Source organism: Gambusia affinis, linkage group LG08 (genome assembly GCF_019740435.1).
Source record: "Gambusia affinis linkage group LG08, SWU_Gaff_1.0, whole genome shotgun sequence".
Classification (NCBI taxonomy): domain Eukaryota; kingdom Metazoa; phylum Chordata; class Actinopteri; order Cyprinodontiformes; family Poeciliidae; genus Gambusia; species Gambusia affinis.
Window position 1 is genome coordinate 10,452,154 of NC_057875.1, and position 20,035 is coordinate 10,472,188.

General features: G+C 37.4%; 1 protein-coding gene across 14 annotated transcripts in view; it reads right to left on the reverse strand.

Annotated features, from left to right (window-relative positions):
• The window catches only part of mef2aa (myocyte enhancer factor 2aa), a 75,926-nt gene that overhangs the window by 20,541 nt on the left and 35,350 nt on the right, over positions 1–20,035 (reverse strand). For all 14 annotated transcript variants that reach the window (XM_044124188.1, XM_044124186.1, XM_044124184.1 and 11 more), the window contains one exon: positions 18,605–18,808. In XM_044124188.1, the coding sequence (XP_043980123.1) occupies positions 18,605–18,808 (204 nt within the window). The remainder of the gene's footprint in view (positions 1–18,604; positions 18,809–20,035) is intronic.

Genomic DNA, 20,035 nt, shown 5'->3' on the forward strand with positions numbered 1-20,035 from the left:
CTTATGCCTTGATATCGTTATAGAGGTGTCTAATCTGAGTGGAAATAAATTCTGTAGGCAGAAACATACAGAAGGAATAATGAAGCACAAGATGTGCGACAGATGGTGTGACTCCCACAGAGGCCTTCTTTAACAGCATAATTGAGACAAGTTGGGAGTGCTCTAAGACGCAAACTTAAATTTTAAATCACACGAGAAGCGAAGAATGTTGTCTGAGGTGCTTAAAAAGAACAAACATTGCTGTCAAAACTATGGCAGCAATGCTATATTTTTTGACAAATGTTTTATACCTTTACTCAGAGTGTTTCACAAGTCCATGATTAAATAATGACACCACTAAAAGACTAAAAACACAAACCTGAATGTATTTTATTTTTGTTTCGGACAATTAAAGAGAAAATGTGTTGTCCATACTTTTGCAAAGACATCTGACCCAATTTAATTCAGGTGAAATGGGGAACTGTTCTGAAATTTGTAAGTTATGTAACAGCCTTCTAATTGGATTCAGGGCAATACTTAGGCTGCACTATTACAACTCATGAAAATACTTTGATCTAATGCATCCAATTGTAGAGCTGCAGATTTTCTTCCAGGATTGTCCTGAATGCCCTTGTCTGTTTTTCTTTAACTACTGCCCATTGCCTTGTTTCTACAAAAAAAAAAAAAAAAAAAAAAACTGCATCCCCTCATCCCGATGCTGCTACAAACACTTTTCTGTGGGAATAGTGTATTCAGGATGCCCAAAGAGTCAGATTTAACGACCACTAACGCTAATCTATCCATTTTTAAATGATGGAATTGATTGTTAACGAAAACTCTGAAGGCAGTTCAAAAGTGGTGCATTTAGCAGCATCGGCATATGTACCTTTTATTTTACTTCATGATTATACACCACGGTACTTTGTTTTGGTTTGTCACAATAAAACACAGTGTATTGCACTAAAGGTTGTCCAAATTTAAATTAGTTCAAGTGATAGCAGTACATTTGCAAGGTGTTAAGAATCTGCATTTGTGTCAGCTACAATCAGCTCATTGTAGCTGACTTACTGTGTTTCAGCTAGAATTGGGCCACTCTGATCTGAACTGTGTATAATTTGGATATCATAAATGAAAAATTCAATTATTGTATTTTTTTCAATAGATTTAGCTAAAAACAGAATTACAGTGTTAACATCAAATTTAAAGAGTTTGTGAGCGCACAATGTGGTAACATCACAAAGAGGCTTCTGGCGAGTGAGAAACATGTGGAACAAGTCAACAAATATTCCTAATATTATGTTCCCATGCTCCCCTTCGTACAGACTCGTCTCTGCTCCTCATTACAGCTCTGAATAGCAGCGTTAACAAGACTCGCTGACAGCATATGACAGCTTGTGATATTGAGGAAGTATACATCAAAAACATGATTTATGTGCTGCTCTCAAGACTCCTCTATCAGGCGGCCACAGGTCCACGGCAGGGCCTTGCCCTGTCTGCGCGCCGTCTTGGAGGCCTCGTCTCTACAGGAAGGTCACCAACTCCTGTGGATGCGGGGGTCGGAGCACGAGCCAGGGAAGGGGAAACCTACAAGCTCTAATGAGACCTCACTCTCTGTTTCTGGTCCTCATCACCCAGTGAAGTTGAAAATGTGTGCATGTGTGGGTGAGTGTATGTGTGTGAAACAGAAACTGTATATGTGGTGCACGTGTGTATGATATGTGTGGAAGTTGAGGGGGAGGGGGCGCCTCTACAGCTGCTGCATCCTCTGACAAGCGATGTGACAGTGCGTTTAGGTTTGTGCAGACAATGCGGCTAACCCAGCTCTGCTCACCACAACCTCAGCATGAGCTGCATTTCCTAAAACCTGTTCCTTGGCTCCGTTAAACTCCTGCATAATTCCCCGGCTCATTATGGCTGGATGGTGCCAAAGTCTCAAACTGCTCCCTTCGCCTCCATTCATTCTGGTACATGAGGGTTTTTTTTGAGAGCTGTATATTTTTGGGGCACAATAAACAATGTTAATATGCATACTGCGCATGGAAAATATGCTGCTGTTTGACAGCTGTGATAGAAAATAAGGAAGTTCAGAGAAAAAAAAAATACACCCACATAAGTGTCCACAATGCCCAGAGGACCGCAAAAGAGAGAAGCCCTCTGGATAATGAATGACCATTGCTGTACCACAGATGCATTACTGTTTGGTGTGGTACAGAGCAGAGGCATTCTTCTCATTCTAAGAAAACGCCTTGCTGGTTCATTTCCTGTTTACTAAAACGGCCCTCTTTAGTTAGGGTCCTGAAAGGCCTGTGTTTACTGAAGTCAAACTATGCACTTTCACCACCAGTGAGTCAAAGATCTGGTCTCAACCTGCAAATTTAGGTTTCAACCTGCTCATTATGGGAATATGTTGGTCACATTGGTTGAGATGGGCAGATCTGCTCTGCTTTCACAACAAGTCTGGCCAGGCTTTAGCACACCACACCCATCGGCAAAAGCCATTTGGGGAGGTGTTGTTAGCAGTAGTCTGAGTGAGTCCCTACCAAACCATGGCAATCAAGGGTAAATCTGTTCACAAAGTTGTCCTGAACAGTTTTAGCTCCATTCTTATTTCTTTTAATATTGCATACAGTGATCTAAAATATGAGCTAATCTTTTAAAGAGGACTTGTGAAATATTTCTCAAACATTTTTCAAGTTTCTACTTTGCTCTTGGCTGCTTTTAAACCATGTAACACAGACCTAAAAATTATTCAGACATAAAAAGTCCCATAAAAGGAGGGAAAGAACCGATCTTGTGTCTTTTTAGATGTCTTGGGATCTAGCAATAGCAGTCTACTGCTACAAAACGTTAAAAAAAAGAAAAAAAAGAAAAGTGTTTTCACTTTATTAGAAGAGTATTTTAAAAATATCAAAAATAACATACTTTGATAAGACATTCCTAAAATGCTACCATACATACAATAAATGAGTCTATCTCCAGAGGTTAAATAGTATTGGGTTATGTCAAAAAAACAAAGAACATTTAATATTTTCATGCATGACTGAGTTAAGTAGTGTATTATTGTAGGCCATGTAATTATGATGGAATGTAGATTTATTTTACAATAATAGTTTTATAATATATATATTTTTTACATTTGTAGGAAACATGTAAAACTGTTGCTCTCATATCATAAAAGTAATAGAAGTGTATTTTAAGAGCTTTACAAAAGATTGCATTTGTTCAATAAATTTCACATATTTTTCAAAAACTCAGTCACTTAATTTGGTGGAGTGTGGAAAATAAAGTTACTCAAGTTTAAATAAAGGTTTTCTATGTAGAGGATGGTTATTGAGCCTTACTGTCAAAATTGCATTGGGTTAAAAAAATTATATGTTTAAGTCATTAATTTTGCTTATAAGTTGAAAGCATTTCTAAAAGGAAATGTACTCATCTGGAGTGGATCTGAGCCTTTGAGCTTATAGATTTCGATTGATGTACCTTTGAAAATAAGTTTAACAATATGAACAGTAGATGATCAAATAAGGATGCATTTCTCTTGTCAAGTCCTGTTTCCCAAAGATACAGTCATGTTAGCCAGCTGATTGAAATGTTTTTTTAGACCTGCAATTTCTCCAGCTTCAACATGTCCAGCTTTCTTTGTGTATAAGGACGTTCCACATATGCTGTCATGATTTGGGACACAAACTGCAACTTTTCACAAAAATCGTCTCATTGCTTAATCAGTACTTCATGCGTTCAACAGAATCAACTAATGATTTGATATCCTTGAAATGCATGCCGCTGCTTCTCACCCAGCCTGACATTTTCCACAGCTTCTAGTAAACGGATCACTGAGTAAGCACATGGCCAAGCAGGTGTACATCTTCCAAACACCTGTCAAGACCTTGCTCCACATGCTTGGCCAATCACTGGCAACCCTGCAGAGACATGGCCAAAGCAGGGGGCAGCCCTAAAGCCCATCCTAACACAGAGCAGGGCTGTTCTCACACGTCAGAGCTGTTTGCTGCTCCAGACCTCCATTCCCTTGTTTTCACATTTTGAAAGTCGCTTTCAAATAGCTTTTACATGTTGAATTTTGCTGTGAGGACTGCACTTTGTAAAGTATATTCAGCTGTACATGAAAAGAGCTCAGACAAGAATTTTTAAACACCATGTCCAGGAAGAATATGCATGTGTTATAAGGAAGAGACAAATACAAGAAAATGAGGGTCATCTGTTCGTAAGGCCCTAAAAGCCTCACAAAGCTGGGTAGGAACAAGAACAGTTGGTATTTTCTCAGAGCAGCATAAACCGGCTATGAAATTTGTTTTTTCCATTAATAAATAAAAGCTACACTTCATGCTTCTGTCTATTAGTGCATCAGTGCAGGTCCATCAGTTTGCTTATACTCATACTTCAGCCTTCCTTAATAAAGGAAGGCTGAAGGCACAAGGCCTTGAAGTTCTCTCATCCAAAAGAAAACATCTTTCTCTCATCTCAGTCTGAGCCCTGGTTATTAACCTTGTTGTTGCCATGGGAAACATTCGGCACAGTAATTGCCTCCTCAGGTTTTCAGTTTGGACTCAGGACAGAAGGCTTTAGAGCAGCGTTTGGTAACCTTGGATGCCACTTTGATTTAATTTTAAGATAGACTATTACCTTTAAACAGGAAAATGAGAAATTCAGACATTACATTCAGACAGTATATGTAATCTAGGGTCACAGCACATGATTTACATCCCAGTGATAAACTTGGAATCCTTTTTTCTTTACAATTAGTCACATTTTTACCTCATACTTTACAAATTTGGTTGATTGGGAAGAGTGACAAGAAGAACACCAGAAGGAGTAGAGGTAGACGTTCCCCATAAATGATGTAGGAGACATGGCAAACAAAAGAAGGTGACCTGGTGACATTAAATCAAAACTACATTTCTTTGTCTAATTTTGCATGGTGAAAAAATAATACTACACATCACCCTGAACACATTGTCCCCAAGGTGAAACATGGTGGTCGCAGCATCATGCTTTTATTCTGAAAGGACACAAAGGCTGTTTGTAGCAAGAGTTAATTGATGAAGGAAAACAGCGAAGTGCAGAAAAATTCTTTCTGAAGGAGAATTTACAAGACAATAATTGATCTGACATCAATATCTATATTGGTCCCGATATTAAAAAATAAAATCTAGATTAAAATCTAGATCTGACTAAAACTATAAGGCTGTATTTAATTTTGTGATGTCGCTATTCCTTTCAGTTCCCAATTGTGTTGTACTTTGTGTGTAGTCTGTTCCACAAAATCCCAATAACAGATCGCAGCTTTGTTATACGTTCAGTCCCTACTTCTGCAGGGCACTGCACTTAAGCTGACCTGTGACTGGTACACCACAGTTCAGATACCACCCCACTTCTTTTCAAAGCAACCTGTAGTAATAAAGTGGTGCACATCATGAATATTTAATTCATGCACTGTTTGTTCCTGCCTTCCCTTAAGTACACAGAAGTTATATTTTAACCAGTTCTGCAGCGGCCAGCCCCCGCCCCCTGCCCTCTTTGCTCTGCAGAGCCGTGAATTACCCCTTGTGCCTGCGTCCGCACCATGCAAGGTAGCGTGTTAATCCTTATGACATCACTATTGTGTCCGGGCTGTTCCATATAATGTGCTTATCAAGGGGTTTCTTTGAGTGTGAACGCACTGGGAAATCATCACGGGGAGGTGGCTGATAGGAAAGCTTTTATCTGCTGAGAAATATTTCTTCTCTTACATAATATCTTAAGAGACTTTCACCACCATCATGTTCTCTTTCCCCTGCGGTGATGCAGTCCCCACTTAAGGGGAATAAAAGCCTCTTTGGTTTGGTTTCTATGCACAGTACGGCATGGTCCAGCACTAGGTTGCTGTAATGAAGAAGTCCTCCTTTCTCCCTCCATTCCCCACTACATGCTGTGAGATGAGAGCAGAGGCCTATAAGACAAGGAGACTGCTGTAATTCCCAGACATATCTTGTTTAATCTCATGACCATTCCACATTACAGAGCGGACTGATACCAGGATATGAGGCTGGCTTCATATCCTTCCTTTAGCACACTCCATTGTCTAGTTACTCAGAGGACAGGAAGCAGCACGAAGAGAAAGAGGAGGAAGAGGGGGAGGAGGGAGGCCCTTAACTCGACTATCTGCTTTACATGTTGATGCTGTTCTCTCCAAGCTCTCAGTAAAATTTGCCCTAATTTTGTTAAAAGTTCAGTGATTATAAAGACGAGATGATTTCCAGAAAGCAGAGAAAAGATGGAAAGGACACATTACTTCCACTTTTTTAAAATCATGTACTACTTAAAATGACAAAAATAAATATAAAAAAACTGTGCCAAACAAAGGTTAATGCATCATCTGGCTGACTTAAGAACATATTAACATTATGTACGAAACATTATTTCATTTTAGTGATGTTTTTACAGATGCGCTAAAAGTTCAGGTCGTGATCAGAATCAGACAATTTTCAGGTTGATCGACCCTGACTGACACACAATACCAATTCATCTTTTTCTGCTGAGTCATCGCACCACACACAAAGTGCTATCAGGTCATAGTAACAACACCCTTTGGTAAGGAAGGTGTTACTGCGGGAGGAAGACTGAAAGTTATCCAGTTTCAGTTTTAGTGAGGTATTTGAGAATGGAGCTAGAGATGTAAGAATTTCTAATATATGTGTAAGAATTATTCGGGTTGTTAAAGAGCAATCCTTTCTGCAGACAAAAGGAAGACTGACTGGAGCGCAGCAAAGTTGGTATATCATTATATTGAGCTTTCAACCTTAATTTGTGATATAATGTGCTGGAGTTGGAAAAAGTTGGAAAATGTCCAAAGGTCAAGTTCTGATCTGAGGCTTACAAAAACTTGAGATCAGAACTTGTCCACAAAATTCTGTTTGGTTCAACTACGAATGATTTATGCATGCATGGAAGATTTTTTATTAGTTGCAAAAGACTATCTGCATCTAGAAATATTACTGTTAAATGGAGTCTTAAATTATACATATGTTGTAATTTCATAAAATATGTGACAACTTCTTTGCCTGAGTGAAGTTATCAAAACAGCCTTAGCTAGTAGACGAAGGAGAGGAAAATGTCAAATTAAATTCTAAAATTAAAAGAAAGAAAAAGCAAGCAGTAAAAATGAAAACACATAAAATCCTAACTGCTCAAAATGAAAAGTGAATACATCTAAAACTGATATCATGTTGATGTACAGCTTGTTGAAACTCTTCACTCTCTTCCTCCCCATCTTTCTTACTCTCTGGTCATTGAATGGATCATTAGCTGTCAGGGCCATTGAAACCATACCCTCCAACCCTGAACTCTCATTCCTGCTGGCCTCTAAAATATTCATAAGGACAATTAGGAGTTCCGATAAGACGAGTGCGGAGGGCCGGGGTAGGGGGAGCGCGCGGCAGAGAGGGCAGGATGTGCCAGCAGGACGTCTGTTCTGCAACACTCTATACCCTGACCACAGACCTGTCCTCATCAATCTGAGACACAGCAGCCACCCTCTTTGCCCCCAGTCAGGCCGTGCAGCCAGGAGAGGATGGCACGGTTCCAATAAAACCCCCCAACCTGAACACCCCTATCCCACCAGGCTTTGCTCCATCATCGCCTTCGGGCAGGAGGGGCTGGCCACGCAGCTTGAACGGTAGGAGGAGGGGGGCACAAGGGCAATCTGACTGCTGTTCGAGCTAACTCACATAGACTGTTGTGCACAAAAGAAAGAACTTGATTCAGCCACACAGCAAGGTCACTGAGCATAGATGGAGGACTCATGGTCTGTGGTTCAAATATTTGTTAGCCTAACTTGCATCTCTTTTGGTTGCAAATAGATCAAACTGAATTAGGCTGGTGACCTATTTCATGTGGTTCGTGCCACAGATGAGCACGGAATTAAAGTAAATTATTGTCAGATGCAATGGGACACACTTCAAAACTTTAAATTCAGATTTTTTATTACAATTTCTCTTACACACTAATAGAAAACAGCACTTGAAGTATTTAGTTCAGCTTTTCTGCCGTAAGCAGACATTAATTAATTATAATTATATTAGAACCAAAGACTACATTGTGCTGGTTTTACAAAGGGTTTCACTATTATGTTAAAAATAAGACAAAATTCTTAGGGAATTATTATTATAAGCCGTGTTTACTCTGTAGGCTATTTATGTGTCTTTCAAAAACAAAAGAACGTTTTGGTTTTAGATCATTTTTCATGCCCTTCTTCAAAACATTTTCATGCTTCATCATTTTGTCATTAAGAACACATTGGCTTGATGGTGAAGAGTTTTAAAGAACACAATATGTTTTTTTGCTGGTGTTTTAGATCTATACTTTGAGATTGACTGTTGTTATTTAAAAAAAAACAGCAATTATACAAGTAATTTCTGTTCCGGAAAACAAATGGCTTAAAACAACGTACGTTGTTCATGGCCTGTACTGTTGAGTCTCTTTTCATTGTAAGCTCTTTGAAAGACCCTCAGTCTGAAATGAGACATACGCGATGTAGCTGAGAGGGTAGGAAAAAAAAGGGCTCTGACGTCAATGAAGCATGACATGTGCCAAGCAAAAATCTCTTAGCAGTAACCTGGTAACAAGCAACATTCACACACACACACACACACACACACACACACACACATGCGCGCAGACAGAAACACACACAGACAGAGCGGGTACATAATAAAACAATGAGATGCAGCACATGATGGGTTTCAAACTGCACACAAAGAAGGCCTGGTAATAGAGTTTAGCCATTCAACAAGTTAAAGGGGACAGGAAAAACAGAAAAGCAGATATACTCTTCAGTAAACTAAAAAAAATTAAGCAAAATAAACTTAAGCTCCTTATATTAGATAACAAATTTTACAGTAGTATGCAGCAATATGATTTAACTAAACAAAATTTTAACCAAATGATTCATTACACTCACATGGAAGCTGGGTGACCCTTTTTTCCTCTAAACACCCAGAGGAAAACGAGTCCTTGTCCTATTAAAAGGGACACTTTGAAACCCAGCATGTTGCTCACAATGGAACAATTAACTCTGCCCGTTTTGGAGAAGATTTTTCTAAAAACTCTCAGCAGACAACTTCAAAAAAGATATCAGCTTGCAGATGTAAGCTTGTAGGTTGAGCGGAGAGAATTAAATGTAGCATTGACACCACTGTGTACCGCTTTTGGTGTTTCTCCATTCAAACTAACATAACCACGTTATATGTAAATAATAGAAAGGCCGTCAAAAAAAGCTCCTGATTCTATTTGCCTACAATGTTTGTGGTCTATTTTTAGCCTGTCTAGTACAAAATTCCAAAAATACACTACTGCTGTTTGAACAGAAAGTATTTGTTTTAACTTGTAACATAACCTAACTCCAGAGCTGACCTAAACTGAAACACTGACCTATGGGTAAAATGTCTTGTCTCAGGTACACTGAACACTGAGGTCACACAATAAACAGGAAGTGGCTCATTTTTACAACACTCAGCCCAGAGGAAGACATGGTAAAGGGATCACAGAAACATTGACAGCTGTATGTTGCTGCATTGATAGCAAATCTTCTCAAGATAAAACTAAACAAAACAAACAACCAAAAAAACCCCAAAAACAACAGCTTAATAGATTTTGGATTTATATTCCAACAAGTGGCAGTCTTGTCCATTGGAATAACATGGCACAGCAGAAAATATGATTCTAGTTCAAAGGATCTGGAGGACTGAATCTCCCAAACTCTTTAGAAACACTTTTAAAAGTGCAAAGAAGTACAGAAGAAACTGTGACTGATTTTAATGTTGACAGTAATAGAAATCAGACTGTGTTGTCAATTAAAAATGAAACGGCAATTAAAACTGTACTTGAGTCTTTTAATTGTTCATCAACTGTATTGTCTCAGATGTGTAACCCCAGACACAAGCAGAAAGCACTGAAAGTAAAGCAGTTGTTTTTTTAACCTCCAAAAAGCACAACATGTTAACCATAGCTGTACGAAAGTCTTCTCTAACTGTCAAAACAATGTCTTTTTTAAGATCTTATTGTCCCTATAACTTGTAAAATGAAATGACATAAGTCTTGTCTAGCAGCTACCGTTGGGTTTACTTGTAGACAAATACTCGCAGTTTTTGGGATGGCCTGGTTAGCCTGTTCAACTTGTTACCAAATAAATATTTTGGACTTTGTTCATACATGTTAATATTCCTAAAATAATTGTATATAACTGTAACTAAAACACAAGCTTTAAAATGGGAACCATAATCCACTCTAGTTCCCTCTCCACCCAACAAAAGATTGGAATGCTAGTTGTGTATTGTGGGTTTGTTCATTTGTCTGTGACATCGATTAATAAAATACCATTAAAAAATTTGCTACCTTTGTTAACAATTGCTTGCAAAACACTCAAAATGAGCTAAATGCCTTTTGCACCAGAAGTGATACTCGGCACCCTGAAAGCAAACATAAATGCATCCTACATTTACGTTTCAGATTCAGTTGTTTTTGAACATCTGGTAAATGTCCTGCATCTTTTGCACAAATCTCATATGTTAGGCTTGTGCTTATTTCAATGGTATTACAATCACTGCTATAAAACAAACAGAAATTTTGCAAATCTAAGCTTATTATTAAAAATAATTCCATAACATTACATTCCTAATTGTGAGCTGTTCATATACCAGTTAAAAGGTAATATGATGACCTGGGTTAAACGCAACTTTAATGATTAAACATTTCACAAATTTCAATGCTTAAATTTAATTACAACATCTCATGTTTTAGTTTTGCACACTGTTTTAGCTATGTGTTGTTAGTCTTTCTCTTTACTTTTATACTGCATGTATTTTTTATCCTACTCTACCGTCTGGACTGTGTAACTATAAACTATAAGACCAGTAGAGGACTGGATGTCTGCAGGACACTTTGTCACCCACATCAACTATCAGGCATTACTTTTGCCTAAAATTTCAGACACTGTGCAAACTGTTTAACTCATGTAGCTAACATAAGATTAAGCCAAAGTTTTTGACCAGTAAAATAAAAGTTTATATACATGTTATTTGTTTAATATGAATTTTATCTAGTTTAACAATACATACACCATATAGATATATCACATATTAAAGAATATTGATATATATGAATTGCATTATGTTTACAATCAAACTTTATATAAGGCCAGTAACTTGTGGAGGAATGTGATTGTATGTAGAAATAAATTTAATATAAGTCCAATAAGTCAGAGAAGCCGAAAGTAAACAAATATTTTCAGTAATATTAAAAATGGGTAGCTAGACATTTTCATATATATTGAAAGCCTCAGAAAATCAACATCAACCTAATAAATCTATGTCAACAGTGGTGACATTTGATTTAGCTTAAAGTGGAAATCTCATCTCTGCTGCTGAGAGTTCTACTGTGAAACAGAGGTGAGTGACTTTACACTCAGGTGAATGAGGGAAGAAGAGTAAATCCTGTGAAGGAGAAAGTTTTAAGGAGACCTGACATTATATCCATTTAACCTACTGCTCTAATGCATCCAAAATGAAGAACACTCACAAGTTTATTTCTTTTTTTAAATGAGACGGAAAAAAATAAATAAAAAATGACGGGACTCCGCCGTTTACAGCCTATGGAAACCTATCAGAAAAGACAATTTTACTAAATATGTGTAAAGAATTGGAGTGTTGAAGTTTTGGCCTGCCATAATAATTGTAGATAGTGCATGCTTTATATTTCAGAATATTGTAAATAAATTGAGTCTGAACAATGCAAAAGAAGAAGGAATTGATTGAATTACAAGAAGAGCAAAAGAAGCAAAACGACTTGATATCCAGTAAATAAACAAAGTATTTAAACTATAGCTGAATTTAGCCACATTCTATAATTTTGATGAATACAAATCTAAATAAAAACAAATTACAGATCACATTATTATAAACAATAATAAACATCTCATATTGCTTTATGAGCAGTGGGGTTATGTCATTTTGTGTTAAATAAATGTGTTTTAACATTTTCGTAACTATTTTTGTGTGAACGTTACTTTGAAGAGATTGTATTTTCATTCATCATCTTATACTGGCCTATACCTTACATTTGTGTAACAATGGCATATTTAAATTCTCTAAAAAAGTTGTCAAGATATAATTTGCCCCATCTACTTGGAGTGATCTCATCAGTGTGCTATAATATGCAAGGATTGTTAGTCACTGTTCAACAGCACAAATAAACTGCACTAGACAGACTTCAGAGTTGACTGAGTGCTGATCTATTAAATATTTGCAAGGCTGGAGCTCTTTTCTCTTATAAATATTTGATCAGAAATTCTGCTGATGACAGGAGGGAATAAATTAAAAAGCAAACAGTGTATTTGTTTGTGCAAACAAGACGGGGGATGCCAAAACACAAAACGTATTAGGTAATATCATAACTGCTCAGCTGCAGTTTGAGCCCTCTGATTTCAGATCAGCTCATAAAAACAATGTGAGGAGAATTTCTGATAGAAAAATAAGTATAAAAGTATATAGGGCTTTTCTGAATTCTATTGGGATACATATCTGTCTATTAAACAAAGATAAAAATCAGATTTATTAAGCACATGTTTTGGAGTTTTTCTTTCCTTATGCTCCCTCATCTCTTTTCCCAACCCCCACAACTCACCCATTCCCCAGCCTCCACTTCTAGTGAGCCACTGGCATGAGGATAATTGATCAATCACACTAATTGAAGAGTCTGGACAGCTAGACCACCATAGCAGATGTGCCAATTTGCATTCATTAAGACAGAAATGAGCCTTAATCATAGCTCAGTCTTTGATTGACGAACATAAATGTCTCCTGTCTGAAACTCATGGTGCCTATTGAGCCCTAAGATTTCAAACAGATTCCTCCCATCACTGATATTAATGTTTACTTATTCTTTGAGCTGCATGTCTCATTTAAGGCATTGATTGTTCCCCACATCATCTAACAAATATCACACAGATGATGGAAAACAGTTTGACTCAGATGACATTCAAGAACAGTCTGCATTTGCATAAGTTATTAATGCGGATCCTTTCCTAACAAAAGTTGACGCTGACAATGATATGAAAACCTGATGGAAATCACCTGATAATTTTATGCTCATTTCCTCTCACTGTGTTGGTCTTGTGAGACCGGAAGTAAGCCTGTCATAAAAGCATAGACAATTCTCTGCTTTTCTCAGTCATATCAACAATGGCCAAATCTCCCTATGAATGACCTCGGGGACGTTTACTCTCGCAAATCATCAGGGTAAAAACACAAAGGAGACCAGTGAAATGTCAATTCTCTGCATCTATCGCAGTCTGGTTGTTTGAAAAAGCCATTGCTATTTCACTGAAATTGGGGCAAAGTCTATTCACAACCTTGATTTCATGCGATTATAATTAAGTGTTGCCTTAATGTTCATCCCGTGTGCATGCAAACCTGATTAATCCTAACCGGTACAATGTTCCTTAATTGTACCAAATTGCTCAAAGAGAGGGAGAGATGCCAAATGGTGCTTATGAAGTTACCATCTTGTTTCAGAGAAACACAGACATCCTTCTTTCCGTATGCAGGAGAACAGTGTGAGGTTTTAGTGCAGCTCAAGCAAAATGTCATTAGTTGTGAGCAGAGAGGCGAGTAAGGCTAAATATTATTAGATTAATCTAATGGCCAACAGCAGCATTTTCATTTGTGAAATACAGAGAATTCAATAAAAGTAATACAATAGAAACAAATGTAAAACCTTTCATATAAAATTTGCTCAAATGTGATGCAGTGGCTTTAAAAGTCCACACAATGCCTGTTAAAATGGTGGGTTTTTGTGACATCATAGAAATAAATTTGAATAAATCCTATTTAATGTTATATCCTGTCCAGTTCACATATAAAAATAAACAAAAAATGGGAATATTTGGAGAAAACAACAAAAATAACCTAGTTTTTAAGCGTGCACATTATTAAACCTCTCATTTAATAATGAAAAGTTTTATTTTTAAAATTTTGGTTATAAAAGACCCAAAAAATTTAGCCCTGGATTAAGCTAAGGTTATCTTTAAATTAAGCATTTTTTTGATAATTTTCATACATAATGAAAAATGTTGGTAATTTCAACTACCTTGACAAGAAGGAGCATTTCAATGCATGAAGAAGCAGTCCCAGACCACTATGTCACTACCACCATGTTTGACTGCAGTCCTCAAATGCATTTCATCAGGAGATAACACATTTTTCCACAAACCTTTCTGAAGATTCAGGAACTGAAACCCCAGTCCCTAACCCAGGCATACGGAAAATGCAAAACATTTTTATCAGGTATTGAACATAACTAATAGCTGACAGAAATTTCTGCAGATCCATTAATGTTGCTGTGGCTCTTTGGGAGTCTCCCTGGTACATTATCTATTGTCTTATTTTTATCCTCTTATAGACAAATCCTTTCATTCTGCCTCATTAAATGCTATGAAACTTTTGCACCCTTCTCTTGACTAATACCTTTTTACAATGAGATCTGTTGATCCATTATAACTTCTCTGCAAACTTCCTCAAAATCATACTAGTAAAGCTAAATCTTGTTCAGGTTATGAAATCCACTCTAAATTATTAGATCTGTAGCCAAGAATACCAACTATTGAAAAAGTGCACAGAACACGATCAGTTGAAATCTGCATCACAAATGCCTCATGAAAGGTGGAAAACATTTAGATTTTTTATTGTGGTCTATACTGCTGTTTTGACTTTTAAAACAGATCCAGTTTCTAACAGAAATGTAAAGGAATTGTCTGATTTGTTTCCTGTAGTGTTGGTAAGGTTAACCACACATTTAGGAAAAGAATCTGAACCGACTGTTCTGCTTTGGACAGTGAGCCAAGTTTGAGACAAGTCCACAGCCCTCCACTGGGTTATCAAACTGTGGCCAAGGCATTCATCCATCTGTGGAAAACATGGACACTGTTCTCCCACACTGCACAGCTCAGCCTTTATCTACAGATGGTACTACTGAGCAGGAATGTGACCTTTGATTTAGTTTCTCGCACGGAAAAAAGCTTACTGGCGAAAAGAAAAGGAAAAAAAAATGTGACAGGGAATAGCTGTTGCCTCCCAAACTGGACAAATGAGCACATGCTTGTTGGCGTGGATCAGATTGGTTTAACCCAATTTAAGAATTTAGATAAGTGTCCACTGTAAGTGTCCCCATGTGAGGCCCATTTCACCAGATAAATGAGGGAGCGATGGACTATTCCCATCACTACACGTGCACCGGCTCTTCAGAGAAGTGGACAGAGATGTGTACCATTCTGGAGACGAACCAATTTGGGAAAGATGTGAGCAACTGAGCAATTTGATATTGGGCTAAACAGATTGTCGCTGACCAAAAATGGGAAGATATCTATGCCAATGCTGTTAACTACACTTCTTTGACTTCTTCAGTCCTGTTTTATTTCTGAACATTTACCACAGACGTAGCTGGCAGAGGTTAGTTGTCCATATTTGCAAAGATGTTTGCTGAGTGAGCTGAGACAACAGCAGCTTGTTCTCTCCTTTTTATAGAGAGGGGCCGCTTCCTCGAGAGCAGCCGGCAGTAATGAATGAGGAATCAACTCGGGGTCACTGGTGCAAAATCATCCCCCATGTACATTCCAGTTCCGCCATGTGCTTCATAAAGGCATACAGCAGATGAGCATGTGTAGAGATTTGGTGCATATTAAAGTAGATTTTTTTCATGTAAGATTATGTATTTCTCGTAATCAATTTCTACAATCTATCCAAAATATTTTTGTTGGCAGTAATGTACATTCTATAACAAGCTGAATTGACACAGGAACGTCTCACTGTGCAGCTCAGACAGAGAGTTAAATAAATTTAGACGGTAACTACAAAGTACTGACAAAACTCCACCTGAAGTCGGCTCAGCGTTGTCATTTGTCATTTCAAAGTGGTTCCAGCTGAAAGTGCGTGGACAAAATTTACACAGACTGATGTAATTCTCCTTTATTAATGTATTTCTTTGGTTTTGTTATGTAGAACAGTAGTTTCAAACTGCAGTCCTAGAGGGCCAAAGTCCTGAATCTTTTACATGTGTCTCTTGTCCTACACCCTTGAATTAAATGTGAAAGTGCTTCACTAACATGCAGTCAGGTTCTACAGAGCTCTGCTAATGAGCTAATATTGGAGCCAGACATCTCTTCAGCAGAGCACATATATCTAAAAGTTGCAGTGCACTGGCCCTTGAGGACTGGAGTTTGAAGCCACTGATGTAGGAGCAGCCAATACAATCTTACCTCTGCTGCAATGTCATTGTAAAGCAGAGGTCTTCAACTCCAGTCTTAAAGGGCTGGTGTCATGTAACTTTTAGATGTCTCAGCAAATGAGTCAAATAATAAGGTCAGTAACAGAACTGTGGAGAACTTGATTGCATACAGTGAAGGTAATTCGGCCATTTTATTCAGGTGTGTTGTACCAGGGACACATCTAAGTGTTACAGGACACCATCACCAAAGGTCTAGATTTGAAGACTAATGTTGAAAAGATTGAACAGTTGAATATTAAGTGTTCAGCCTTATTCTGAACGGCTGAAAAATGCCTCAGTTAAAACAAATGAAGAATGATCTAATTTCCAAAATGGAATAAAATTAAAGGGATTTATTTAGCAAGCAAATATAAGGTATATTATTTACATGATGCATAACATATATCTAATCACAAAAAGTACTAAAGTTAATAGATAGAGTGACTAAATAAACTTGGGCACTTTGTGTGGTAATTCTACTTTTATTTTGGAAATTATAGTAAATGCAAATTATTCTTTTTTATAATCTGAGGTTGAATACTTTTGTGAAAATGAAAGAAATGCAAATTATTGCGTTTGTGTCTCTTTAGGCAGTCTAATGTGGGTTGTATGTAGTGATTACAAGTGATATGTTCTCAATGGGTAAAAGCTGTTGAAATGTTTTGTTTTCCATTTTCTCTGTGAAATGTTTCTGTTGCAAGTAGTCACCATGTAAATCAACAACAACAACAACAACAACAAAAAAACATGACTGATGCACATGATATTCTTCAACATTTTGTAGGAGTCTTAAGCTGTTTGAAACCCAGACATTTAGTTTAGTGTGCTGTTGAATTTACAGTGAACACCATGGTTAAATCAAGAGCTGTCTTATGAAATCTTCGAAAGGCACGACATCAATATGTGAACATTTATTTTGAAAGAACTGCATATTTAATGAGATGTCTTATATTTTTCACGGCTGCATAAAGAGAATAAATAGTTACATCTTGATCGGAAATACACCGAATGTTTCTATCACTATAAAACTCAATATCGAGCAAGTCCTTTCTAAAAAAAAAAAAAAGATTTTAGAGTCACAGCAAAAATGACTTTATGGTCACTGTTACGTAAAGCATGTATCCATGTATCTTTTATGCAGGTGAGCCTCTACTCTGCTTAGAGGGCCCCTGATGGAGAAGTGACTACATGAGGATGCCAGAACACTCTTCTGCAGCTCTGCCAAGCAGGTAATTCACAAGCAGAAGCGGCATAAATAAAAGATAATGGGCTGCAGCTGACTTCTTTATACTGCATGCAATTTCACTAATTCCTCCAAGTGAGAGTCTTTTCAAACCAAGGATTCTTGAATTTTTCCCTTTTATTCAAATCTCAGCCATCTTAAACTCTCAAAGTCTGTTAATTGTGCAACAGCAATACAAGTTCTCCACATGTAGTGGGCAGGTGGCAGAAAAAAACAGTGAAGGCATGGAGCAGCATTCTGCATCTAATAGAAAGTATCCTACTCTGCACTCGTAGGGCACTTGAGATAATGGCAATAAAGATTAATGGTTAATTTAACACTGACTATCATGATTTCATCAATAGGCAATAACATTCATTGTGTCGTCTTTCATGCAGTCAGAATGAAGATATCGGCCCCTTAAAAAAGCAGATCTTGAATTCAAATGATAAAACCACACAGGTGCCAGTGCAAGATGTTTGGAACAGTATGCGTCCCTAATTATTCTTATTTACTCTGGCTTTAACACTTTTGGCTGACAATTCTGTACACTGGCATAACAAGTGGCTTACTCTTCCGGTAGTCACCAGGCAGGCAGGAGTTGCCAGGAAACCCAAGTGCTCTCCACAGAGCATTGAAGAATATGCTATAAAGTGTGTTTCTGCTAAAAATACAGCAGCAACTGGTTTGATGACTAAGTCTGCTGAGAAACTGCCTGGATCCTGAGCTCTAAAGGTACAATATCTATGGGAAACACTGGAGGTCAGCACTGGTGGTCAGGAGCGACTTGCTGCATGCCTGTGCAGATAGGTTTTTCTTGTCCGTTGACTCACACAAGAGAAACCGAACTTATCAGGGAGCACAGACCTCCTGTTCCCTATCTGTGTGATGACTAGAAGGAAATTGTTACTTCTTCCTGACTTGTTTATCTACTCCTGCAGTATTTACACGGCAAGCCATGCTCCAGAAATGAACATATTTTAAAATCGGATTCCAGCCCTGAAATTATTAATGTGGGCCCAATCTAATGTGTCTGAATTCAGGTTTTGAGTAATAAATCATAAAGGGAAAAAAAAAAGAATTCCCACTCACCTCTACAATGTCAGAGTTGGTTCTGCTCTCATGGGGCTCATTGTACTCTGTGTATTTCAGCAACACTTTGTCCATGTCTGTGCTGGCATACTGGAACAGTTTGTTAGAGCTGTTGAAAATGATGAGGGCTATCTCGCAGTCACACAGTACGCTCAGCTCGTAGGCCTTTTTCATCAGGCCGAACTTCCTCTTTGTGAAGGTAACCTGCAGAAGGGACACAAAACAAAACCATCCATCAGAGAGAGAAAAAAAAACAGAAAAGGGAGATCAAAATAAATTTTATCAAACAGGTAAGATGTATCTGTAAAATTTTAACAGGTGTAAATATTTTTTATGCAAACTGAAGCAGAAATTCTTGTATAAAATGATTAATGACATTTTAAGCAAACACAGAAATGCAACCACTGCATTCAAATTCTAATTCATTTAAAGAATATGAATCAGAATATTATTACAATGTCTTAAGAAAGTCATAAAAATATAGATTCATCACATAGAGTAAAATTTTCCAAGAGTTTATTTCCTGGCTAATAAAAACTCAAAATTCAGCTTCTAAGAAACTGCAATGCAACATATTAAAAATAAGTGGATTTTAACCATTCAAGAGCTTAGAAGAGTCCACTGAGTGGGTCTAGGGTGAAGTTTTCACAGTCAGTAATGATTTTAGGCTCAATGTCACACTCCAGATGTTGGTGCACCATGTTCTGTGTTTATAAAGTCCAAAGTCACCACAGAAAATGTGTATCCTGTGACAGGGTTTATGGAAATGATGACTTCCTTTATTCAGCTGGACTTGCCATCTGCCTATGCTGGCAAAAGTACCAATATCTGCTACAATGCCACTGTAAATGAGAGTCTATGGAGTACCTTCACCAGAAATACGAGACAAGACAAAGGCCCCATTAGAGCAGGATGGGCTTCCGTAACACCTCAGCAGGGCCACATGTTGATTTCCTCCCACAACACCCTAAGGCAGTAATTTATGAAAACAGGAATCCTACTTAAATTTTGAGTGCATACAATTTATAGTACACAAACATGCTCTTCAGGAGTTTCACACTTTTCAGTAAAAAGTCTTACACAAGTTTTACATGTCATCATGTGTAAGATTATAATATTCTGAATAACTGAATTTTAGGTTTTCATTAGGTACAAACATAAACATCTAAAGCAAAAAAAATCCAAACATATCAAAATCTTGTGAATTAAATTACTGAAGTAATTTGATTCTTTGTTGAGATGCCCTTGTGTGTAAAAGACACATTACTGGACATATTTCTCCAACCTGAATGTGTAAGCCACATTTATCTATGTAACTGGTAAAGATTTTGTGAATTTGTTAAGTCTTTTTAGATAATATTATTATTGCACGTCATCATCCAGAGATGTTTTGAATGTCAGAAAAACATAATATCTGCACTCACGTGAGAT